The sequence below is a fragment of the Ostrinia nubilalis genome, chromosome 11 (genome assembly GCF_963855985.1).
Source record: "Ostrinia nubilalis chromosome 11, ilOstNubi1.1, whole genome shotgun sequence".
In the NCBI taxonomy this organism is placed as follows: Eukaryota; Metazoa; Arthropoda; class Insecta; order Lepidoptera; family Crambidae; genus Ostrinia; species Ostrinia nubilalis.
This window is the reverse complement of record NC_087098.1, coordinates 5477014-5488671: the sequence shown is the minus strand read 5'-3', so window position 1 is coordinate 5488671 and position 11658 is coordinate 5477014. Positions and strand designations below refer to the sequence as shown.

General features: G+C 37.2%; 1 protein-coding gene across 1 annotated transcript in view; it reads right to left on the bottom strand.

Annotated features, from left to right (window-relative positions):
- Nucleotides 1–11658, bottom strand: part of LOC135076110 (uncharacterized) — a 39584-nt gene that overhangs the window by 19569 nt on the left and 8357 nt on the right. Inside the window, exons 2-4 of the mRNA XM_063970571.1 lie at nucleotides 1729–1801; nucleotides 1002–1199; nucleotides 460–573 (exon numbers count right to left, since the gene is read on the bottom strand). Of these exons, the coding sequence (XP_063826641.1) occupies nucleotides 460–573; nucleotides 1002–1199; nucleotides 1729–1801 (385 nt within the window). The remainder of the gene's footprint in view (nucleotides 1–459; nucleotides 574–1001; nucleotides 1200–1728; nucleotides 1802–11658) is intronic.

Here is an 11658-nt window from a genome sequence, read left to right as displayed (position 1 = left end):
ATAAATGGTAAGAAAACAACATGACGAACAAAAAATCTACCGAACTTTGCTTGAACTCTTGGATTGTTCTGTTAAGGGTTAAAGTTCACCGATACCCTTATATTCGCTCGTTTGAACCCAAAAAAGATCTACTTTTTCTGTGTGCCTCGTGTGAAGATCATTATATCTATCAAATTAAATACGTAGTTGCCTGTGACGTTGAACAAAACATACTACGTTACCATTTTATGTGCCAGATTATAATTGGTTGTTATCTATTTATTAGTAATGCTTATTTGTTGCGAATTATCTTTCGTCATGTGTCTGACGAAGAATGGCACTCGGATTTTACAATATTGATAAACAAACGAGGAGGCATTGTTCTAATAAAATGTCAATCATCAAATGTAGATCTTGTTGGGTTCAGATTTAGATAGTTACAAAGTTAAGCATGCGTTTATGGGTAGAATGAATATTTACCTTTATGGCTGTTTGCATGATAACGGTGGTGGCATAGTTGACGCCTTTGGTGCCCAGGTTGAGCACCGTGTGGTAACCCTGATCTTTGGCTTTAGCTATGTACTCATCTATTTCCTGAAAACAAAGAATAAATCAGCGTCAGTTTACTGTTTTTAGGTTCAAAATTCCATATTTTGTTAAAACGTAGAATAAAAATTTAGATAAGATTAAAAAACATAGTTGGCTTAGAATATGATTCGATAATTAGAAATATAGGATCGAATACAAGGATGTATTTGACACGTGCTACAATATCAATTGGGTCGTCGAGCTGCTAATGGCGCGCTCTTAAATTGTCTCAGTCGCAGTCAAAAGACTACAGATAACCGGCAAAAAATTCCAGTAAACTAGAGGATGACCTTTTCCAATCTTAATAGAGACACATATTGGGAACGGAAGTTCGCAATTAGGTATTAGCGCACCAAAAAACTTCGTTCGTTTTTCTGCAGAGTTCTTTATCAAATATTGTCTTTGTATGAGTCACTTTTGCCGATTGTCCTTACCTGTTCCCTGCGGCAAAGCGCCGGGTGCACGAACTTCCTGTACAGTATCGAAGACCCCTTCGTGGCTGGAGACAACAGCCACAGCACCAGAACTATCTTCACCTCGTAGTAGAACGGGAACCATGACAGGAACACGTCCGTAAACGTCTCCGTACACGAGAACAGAGCAAACACTATCCAGTACATCATCCATTTTACCTGTAATTAAAAATAAACAACGCATTAACAATAATTCGTTGCCAATTAGAAGAATCATACGAGCAAAACTGTAACAGGAAAATTATTTTCGCATTGGCTAAATGTAAACAATGTTATTTATTAACAATGAACAAAACTATATTGAAATAACACTTCGTGCTTCGGATATTGCACAATGTAAACCTGATTCAAAGATATATCATAATTATCACGCTTTAGTAATTAAGCATAGGAAGCCAGGAACAAGGTAAAGGACACAACAAGAACTGAAGCGTTTCGAACAGTGCTCAGCATAAGTGCTTTAAGCACGAACCGTGACAAGGTCACTTTGGTTGTGGACAATATAACACCGGAGTAAATAATATAAAAAAGCTGTTCGTAATAGACAATTATTAGTTATAGTTACCTAAACAAAATGACTTTTCAACGACATTCTAATCAGTCTTCAAAGCACATTAGTCACTATTATTCGAGTTACAAAGAGATAAAAATATGCAGCTTTTACAAGTAAATAATGTGTTAAACTTACGTATTCTTTCAAGTTCTTCGTCCGCACAGCTTTATATGAAGCATAAGCCGGGTAGAGGGTCCCGAATACCAATCTGCAAAATGGATATACGACCAAATAAGAGATCATCTTTGGGGCGAACAGTCCGATGGTCACGGCCAGGATACCGAAATTCCCAAAAGATACACTAGGAATGCATCTGCTAAGGGCGACCCCGAGATTTACTGCGATGCGAGCCCAGACTCGACCTCTCGATGCTTCGAGAGGGAAGTCGTCGTAATCGCCGTAGCCTTCATCGATGTTTGGGTCGTACTTGACGAGATCACGGCTGCTTTCGAAAGCGTCTGTGGCAACGACACGAGCGCATTCAGTCTCAATCTGGTTGACAATGCGTCGGACGCTGGACAGTCCGAGACTCAGCGCCGGCAGCCGGGGACAGTCGTCACGGTAACGCGCGCGACCTGACTCCATGGATACGTAACAACAACATCGCTCGTCTAATCACGAACGTGCATGCACCACATGTGATCCTAATAATGCCTGTCCGAGTGCGCTGATTGATATTGCCTGAAATAGATGCGCACACGCTGGCTATACTCTCAAGACTGAGTTAAAAATGCATAAGGATAAAACAATGGTGTGACCACAGTCAATAACTATTTGTCAATAATAACAATAACATGCGTAGGGCCGTGTGTGCATTATGTTTAGTTACTCTTTTGGATAAGCTGTTTTTCAGTTTATTATAGAGACGCTTAAACAATATTAGTCACCTAACATTTTTTTAAATAGTTGTCTAGCTGTCCAGTAATATATTTCTAGAGTTTGGCAATAAATCAGTCAAACATTTCCACAGTGGTGAACGTCGCATTTTGTGCAGATATTTATTACTGAAATGTACAAAATATGTTCATGTATTATTTACCCTGTCTATTTTATCCTACTTATTCACGCTCCGGTAATGTGCAAGAGTGCGTGACAATATAACGAGTTATCACTAAACGGGTACCGGGGGAACGGCACGGTCAACGCTAACAAATTTTATATCCAACCTCGGAAATGATTTCAATGTTCAAACATTTTCAGAGTAAGAAACAAAGGAGGTGCGGTCAGCGGTACCTTGATTAGTTGATTGGTACCTTCTTGCACGACGGATACAAGTAATGCAAGCGTGTACCGCGTATGATGAATAATAAATGGCAAACAGCGGCGTTTATGCCATTACCAATTTAGAATAGTGTACCGCTCCCTGTCGCCAATTGAGTTGACTGCGGTCAGACAGCTGCCTGGACTCTTATACTGGACGTCCCTCGTTATAAATAAACAAGACAATTACGTGACAACTGCACAATGATACTTATTATCTGCGTTTAGTTAAGAACAATCAGCATTGAATTGGCAGTTGCAAATTGATAGTGAATTCTTGAAATTACTTGTTATTCAAGACATTCTTTTTAGATAGCTCACAAGTAGGGCGATAAGTTGATTGATTTTAACGATACTGCCACCACACAAAAACTGACAATTAATTAGCTACAAGAAACGCTAAAAGTAAGAATGGCACTTAAAGCGATCACATGTAGAGTAATTTTTAGATCCTTACATTCAAAACATAAAAAAAAGAAAATGCGATCATTACTTTTCAGAAACTCTTTATTGTCGATTTCAAGGTTTTAGATTATCTTGCTCGCTCGCTGAAACACACCCTTTTCACCAGGGATATTGCGGGATGCGGATGTTTTCAGGCTCACATCCGTGGATGAGATTGCGTCGTAGGTACCAGAGGAAGTTAGGTCATTCAGAGATTGTATTTGATTCAAGGATATTATGAGAATTTTTATATCAAAAATTTAAGGGATTAGACCATACAAAAGACTAGCGATTTTGCTAACTGTCTAAACGTACAGATTTTTTCATTAGATTGGATCTACCCATCGGAATGGACATGGCGCACAATTTTTGTTGAAGATGCCAAAAAAAACTACAAAAAATTAGAATGAATACTGTATTTTTACTTTTTTGATATCTTTAAAAATGACTGAAATATTCAAGCTCAAAGTGCGCTCTTCCGCTAGGAGCGATTTTCCGCGCGGATTTTGAAAATGTGACGTAGTAACATGAAAAGCTGCATGTAAGATATTATCTGTGTACAATGGTTAGAATGGTTAGTAGGGGAGCCGAAGCGGGGATTTCGGGACTTACTAAAGAGTGGCAGACTAACATACAAGGAAATACTTTGTACCTGGTTGATTACCTTTAAGTATGAATTTTTGATATAAAACGGCATTAGTTCTTATGCCTCTCACCCAAAAAATATCTCAATTAAGCCAAAATTTGAGACCGCAGCCAAACTTTGAGTGACGCACAGTGTTTTAGAAACCCTCAAAATCGGACATGATTAAGTTAATGCCATGAGTCGATAGCGTCTTATGTTTCAATCACAAGAGTGAAACTCACGTGTGCTCATTTTACTTGGTTTGTGAGAAAAAAATTGTGAAAGTTGGCCGTTTTTAAAATTCCTAAAAATAAAAAAAAAAATTTTTTAATAATTAAGAGGGTTTGTAAACTTATGATAAAGCTGATTCGATTGATCATTAAAAGACGCATGTATTGTACTTTATTTCATTTCTACAAGTCAAGTAGTTCCAGAGATTTTAATTATTTTTCATTATTTAGACTTTATTTTTTTTCTTCCATCCTAAATGGAATCCGCAATTTTATTTCATACTGAACAATACTTTGGTATAGCCTCTATGTAGAAATATTTTTATCTTTTGTGGATCGTGTCTTGTACCAGAGATGTATGAATTTTTTATTTTTTTTATTTTCGCCTATACAATTTTTTATAGCAATGTTTCATCTACGCATTGAAATATAATCTGACGTTAACTATACTCCGATGAAGGGTTGTGTGTGGTACGGGAAGGGGTCCACACTCGTAGGGCGATTGCTAAAACCCATTTAGCAAATTAAATTGAAAAGAATACCTTTCTCTAAAGCAGTACTTTCATTACTTCAACCTTGCCAACACGAACACCAAGACACCGAAGATACTGGAGATACCGAACACAGTACAGAGGATGTAAAGTCCATAATAATATAAACGACACAATGTATTTGGCACGGGAGACACGTATTTTTGACGACGAAGTCCCCTTGTAATTATTCTTTAAAACGCCTTATCATATTCCAATGCGTCGATGAAACATTGCTATAAAAAATGGTATAGGCGAAAATAAAAAAAAAGAAATTCATATATCTCTGGTACAAGACACGATCTACGAAAGATAAAAACATTTCTTTAAAGAGGCTATACCAAAGTATTGTTCAGTATGAAATAAAATTGCGGATTCCATTTAGGATGGAAGAAAAAAAATAAAGTCTAAATAATGAAAAATAATTAAAATCTCTGGAACTACTTGACTTCTAGAAATGAAATAAAGTACAATACATGCGTCTTTTAATGATCAATCGAATCAGCTTTATCATAAGTTTACAAACCCTCTTAATTATTAAAAAAAAATTTTTTTCATTTTTAGGAATTTTAAAAACGGCCAACTTTCACAATTTTTTTCTCAAAAACCAAGTAAAATGAGCACACGTGAGTTTCACTCTTGTGATTGAAACATAAGACGCTATCGACTCATGGCATTAACTTAATCATGTCCGATTTTGAGGGTTTCTAAAACACTGTGTGACGATGGAAACTAGCCTAGATGGAGGACACATGAAATTGAACTTCTGCTTCTTCATTGATAAAGACTTATCATTTACCATACCTTATCATTTTGTATTCCATTTTCAAGTCACTTTTTTTTCGCTTACTGTTTAAACAAAACGTGGGATTTTTTTAAATCTCAGGTCTTTTGATGTGCGTTCAAAAGACCTGAGATTTAAAAAAATCCCACGTTTTGTTTAAACAGTATATATTATAAGAATAATATTTAAAAAAACTATAAAAAACTATACTATATTTAAACTAAATGTATCAAATTTCACTCCAACTTACTGTCAACTCAACGACGCGCTTTAAAATCAAAGATTGACTTTGAATTATGCCTTATTTTACAATACACATTGAAAACAATATGACTTGCTTGAGCTTTTTCGACTTTTTCACAAAAATAACAAATAGGCATGAAGAGATTACAAAATTTCTGCAGCGACTGACAGTTCACTTGATTTACTTTGACAGGTGACAATAAAGCCATAGACATTTGCCATATGAAAGACACACTTTTCCAATATTTTTGTTTGCCATGAGATTCTGGTACACCTATAGCTATCATTTAATGAAAAGATAAACTAAACTTTTTCAGCACAACGAAAATCTGCTTTGGCGCGTAGCAATGCAACGTGACAACTGCAGTTCGGACTTCTATATCATCGTACCATCGTACATTGAATAAAATATTTTTCTTTTTATCATCAAGCTTAGCAGTCTAATAAGTTACTATGACACTCGAGTTAATCCACATTCAGCACCATAGCCTCCCCTTCTACAAGGCCCTCTACAAATGTCAAAACGTCACTTAACCCTTTTAGCACCAGTTCTTTTGTTTTTGAGAAGATGTACCCAAATTTTTATATCAATTTAATTATAGTCCAGTCGTTTGGTACAAATTAACGTGGTTACCTGGAAAGTGTTCCGAGAGTTTTGAAAATTGGTGATTAAAATAGATTTCGCTATGCTCTCTGTTAGTCTGTTAGTTAAGTGTGATTGCCGCGCTCGTTGCGAAATTGGAAAAATGCTGCCTTAGAGAAGATTTTTGATAGTTACATTCTTTCCTATTTCGTCGTTACAGCCAAATGACGTTCACTGCTGGACAAAGGCGAGAGGCCTTTGGGTTTTCCATAGGTTTTTCATAATGAACAGTCCTGCGCTGCCCGCATTCAGGTTCTTCCCGCGACCTTTACCAGATCGTCGGTCCACCTAGTAGGAGGCCTGCCCACGCTACGTCTTCCAGCCCGTGGTCGCCACTCAAGAAATTTTCTGCCCTAATGGCCATCGTCTCTACGAGCTATGTGTCCCGCCCACTGCCACTTGATTTTAGCAATTCTGCATGCTATGTCGGTCACTTTGGTTCTCCTGCGGATCTCCTCATTTCTGATTCGATCACGCAGGGAAACCCCGAGCATAGCCCGCTCCATCACCCTTTGGGTGACCTTGAGCCTTCTTATGAGGCCCATAGTAAGCGACCACGTTTCAGAACCTTAAACTTTCCTATTTATTTCACGACTAGCTTTTGCCTGCGGCTTCACCCGCGTGAAATTTAGTGTCACAGATCGGCATATATTAATATATAAGGTGTTATTTTTTGTACTGATCATACTTTACCAACGCATCTAATAAAATCATACAAATACAACCCAAGTGTTTTTAAAAAAAAATTCAGGCTAGTTTTCGAGTAAATCGACAAAGAATGTTTCGAAAAAAATAAAAAATAAATCATCCTTTGAGCGCGGTGAGTATTCGTTTGTACGCACTATCGTAGTAGCCGGCCGCGGCCGAGGGCAACGACCACTGCCACGTGCCGCGCCGCGTGAGTCGGCCATATTGATATCGCTGCCAGTCGCTCCGCGCCCACAGCCCGCGCCGAGCCGCCGATCGGCATGCGGGAGCGCAACAACATAAATAATCGTCCCAGTCCGTCCAATGCGCCCAAACGTATTGCAGTGTATGTGTGGTTTATTACAATGACGCGCTTGATCAATAACAAAACGCAGGTGAAATTATGTTTCGGGCACACTAACTGGCCGACGAGAAACATTGACGAGTCGAAAACCTTCATACCTTGCTTGTTTGGAGCCGCGCAGCGCTTCAGGGAGCGCAGCCGTATCCTGACTTGACGAGATTCCGTGCGCTTCGAGGACGAAGTTCTGGATTTCAATTTCAATCACCGGCACAGTGCTGGCGGTACCCAGATGCGAGCGCCGCAGACGGCGGCTTTTGCGTAAAAATACGGAATGCCTTATCAAGGAGTTGTTGCCAGAGGGCCACGACCGCGACCTAGTTCTATCGATGGTTATTGCGGAAGTCTACCTAGGTACATACCTACAGTGTGATTTGGACAGATGAGTGCTTGTTTACGCGAAAGGGACTTTTTCCGTAAAAAAGTTAGTGCGCGAATTGTGAATACAACATCCGACGTGGTGTCTAGTGAACAGCAAGCAAGTGTGCAGCCCGAAAGCATTACCTCAATTCGATCGTGGCTAGATTAGACAGTGCAAGACAGTGTTTACGTGAACATTCAACAAAGGCTTGACGTTCAAAATGTATTGTGATTAGTGTAATAATAACCTAGGAACTTTAAATAACAACATTCAAAATAGGTAAATGTGTGAATAAGTGAAATCAATGAATCTAAAGTGTGATGGCAAATCATAATTTAGGAATTAAAACCAGGAAAATTGATCAGTGAGTTTTATTTACAACACCTGTTCATATTCAATATTAGGGTGCATTTCCACTGAAGCGAAGCGAAGTAGTAATAGGTATGTACCTATCAATTTTTTATTACGTCTCTAAATAAATTGCGTAGGCATTACGAAACCGTAGATATTGAATTCCAATTTCTATCCTTTTTTAAATTTCTAGTTTAACGCGGATGATTCGCCTCGGTTCGTTGGAAAAGTCCCCCGCTATTACACTAATGAAAATACACTTATTTACCTACTTATGTAGCTAGATTTTGTTTCTCCCAGCGCGTAGTACCTATTAACATGACGTAACATCGTACATACTCACGAGTGATAATTTTTGGTAACGTAGGTTTAGTGTAATCTAACCTTTATGTGTGTGAACGTTGAATGAATGCGCGCGGCCATTGTTCGTACTCGTATGAATGAAATGAGTAAAGAAAGAGAGAGAGGCAGTGAGTGAAGACAGGATGGTTGTAAAAATAATATCTTTTTTTGTTAGGAAAAGTAAAAACAAAAACTAGCCTGAATTTTTTTTTAAAAACACTTGGGTTGTATTTGTATGATTTTATTAGATGCGTTGGTAAAGTATGATCAGTACAAAAAATAACACCTTATATATTATTGTACAGTTTCAACCAAATCCGTTGAGTACTTTTTGCGTGAAAGAGTAACAAACCTGAGACACAGGAATCTTCCTAGTTCAGGTATCAACCCACCAACATTCTTACTTTTTGTTTTTCCTGATTGTTTGTTATCATAAATTATCTGTTATGTTGGTGAGAAATGAACATTACTTTACTTTATTTTAAACTTCCAGACATCCAAACTTTCGCATTTATAATATTAGTAGGATACAATTATGTAATGTAGAAACAAACAAGACAAAAAAAAAATGTATACTTCAGCAACGCGAATTTTTTTATACTTCAGCATATTTAGGACACCCGGCAGCGTGTCCTGCCATGATCAAAGAAAAAAGAACTCGCAATTTAGCAGGTACATTAATTTGACTGTTTCACAATTCTAAATCTATTTAACTTACATTACATGAAATTTATTACATTTATCAAAGCTTCTTAGCTTGTCTTTGTCCCAAAAATTATAAAATGAAAAAAGTAGTTGTCAAAAACCTTTTTAAGGCGGATTTTTTTCAATAAGGCGGGCGCCCGCGCGGCTATAAACGAGGTCACAAAATTCGGAAAGAACATAGCGAAATCTATTTATTCACCAATTTTCAAAAATTCCGGAAAACTTTCCAAGTAAAATCCCAACTAATCCCAATCCCAACTAATATTATAAATGCGAAAGTAACTCTGTCTGTCTGTCTGTCTGTCTGTCTGTCTGTTACGCTTTCCCGCTTAAACCTCGCAACCGATTTTGATGAAATTTGGCATAGAGATAGTTTGAGTCCCGGGAAAGAACATAGGATAGTTTTTATCCCGGTTTTTGAAACAGGGACGCGCGCGATAAAGTTTTTCTGTGACAGACAAAATTCCACGCGGGCGAAGCCGCGGGCGGAAAGCTAGTTAACAAATAACTGGACTATTTACTCGTTATTGAGCACAGAGACACAAATTGGTTATTTTTCCAGAAAATTTATATTTAAGTGCATAAATGTAAAAATGGCTTCATAGTGCACAAAATTGGCAATAGGTGGCATAATAATGGTTACTTTTTTAGCGCCTAGTTTGAAATGTGATTGAACGATGACAACTAACAACAGTTGTCAGTTAGGTAAAATTTTATTTTAGTTGGAAAAAGACAAAAAGTGGTAAATGGGTTAACGCGCGGGGGCTGCAAAATCATGTTGTGACGTCACGCGCGAATATTGGAAATTTTTGAAAATTTTAAAAAGTCCGTAAACTTCTCGAGGCTCTATCTTCGGTAATACTGGATGGATTGAGGTGAAATAAAAACTAGTGTAATGTGTGTGATCTAAACTTTAAATTAAGTCATAATTTAACTTAATATTACAACTTATGCGTGTTGTCCATTCGTAAGTTGGGCAAAACATAATGTTCAAAAGTTATTTGGCTAACCAATTTCGATGAACCAAAAATATAATCCGAGTCCGCAACGGTTTATGTTATAACATTTTATAGTTAAATTCTTGCTTGTTGGTGTGACTCATACATGCATTGTATATTTCATAACTTAATGGATTTCAGCAATGAATTTCTTTTGTTACAGTGACGCACTATTACACTCTTAAAACCCACATATTATTATCTGACCTTATTTAGCAGAAATGAACATACTTGAGTTCAACAATAACAAGTAAGGTTTATTTTCTTTTACGCGTTTGTAGAAAAGAAGTACGAGTAAGTATTGAATTTTAAATAGCAGTGACTGAATGCACACGCACACGCATGGACAGGTTTATTAGTTTTATTAGAAATCGATTTCACAACTCCCTATAGACAGAAATAAATATTTTTAACCGCTAGCCGCTTCCATGTGCTCCAAATACGTCGATCATGGCCAGATAAAGAAGCTAAAGCAGGCATTAGTGATCTTGATTTTTTAGAACTGAACCATAGGATATTTTTGTATTAGTGACGGACGATAGCTAGGCTAAGTGGAAGGACTACACAATACTAACTGCGGTTACGGGTACGAATTTCGCAGTGGACAGTTCATGTGATGAAGCGATCGATTAATGTTTATTAATTAATTTGTAAATAACTATCATTTAAGTGCCTGCTTCGTTAAGTACAATATTTAGCGTCATCAATCCAAAAAACAATTAGGAATATACATACATACTGCACATCACGGAAAAGTTAAAATTATACTCTATCTTCTATTAAGCGTATTAAAATACCAATAACACTGTTAAAATATTTTTTAACATTCAGAATCAAATTGATGAAAGTAACGTATTAAAAGCCAGTGTCCGACGAAAACGTTACATATACCTAGTTTATACGAATTAGGTAAGTTTCCAACTAACTGAGGCGTGAAGCGTGCCCACATTTATGAATTTCAGTCTATTGATTTCCAAATACTGGGCAATTAGAAGTAAATAAATTCTGACGAGCTGTTTGTCTTCATATTCATTAGAGTGAAAAACAGGATTTTGTTTGGTTCCACATTTCTACTACATACACACAGCAATGGAGATTAGGTGTAGATTTCACCGATTTTCATCAGTAAACCACGTTTACCAGGGAAGCAATACTTATCTCCGATATGCACAGCACGCCCCTGATATGCCGTCGTATACCACTGAGGCCACGAATATTAAAAATGATTTTTAAGTAAGCGAAACCATATAACGTAACGAGAATATAATGACGCACAATAATCTGCAGCCTTTGTTATTGAAGAAATGTGGTTGGTTTCGTCATAATAGCACTTAGAATTAGACAATGTAACTAAGTACACTAACAAAAATAGAAGTAGGTACAAGCAGTATCTTTCGCAAGCTACTTTTGAACCAATTTCAGTGATAATATAATTCGTTAGTGAAAAATGAAAATATCTTGAGGATTTTCCATCTCAGAACATGCTCGGCATATCCAGTTA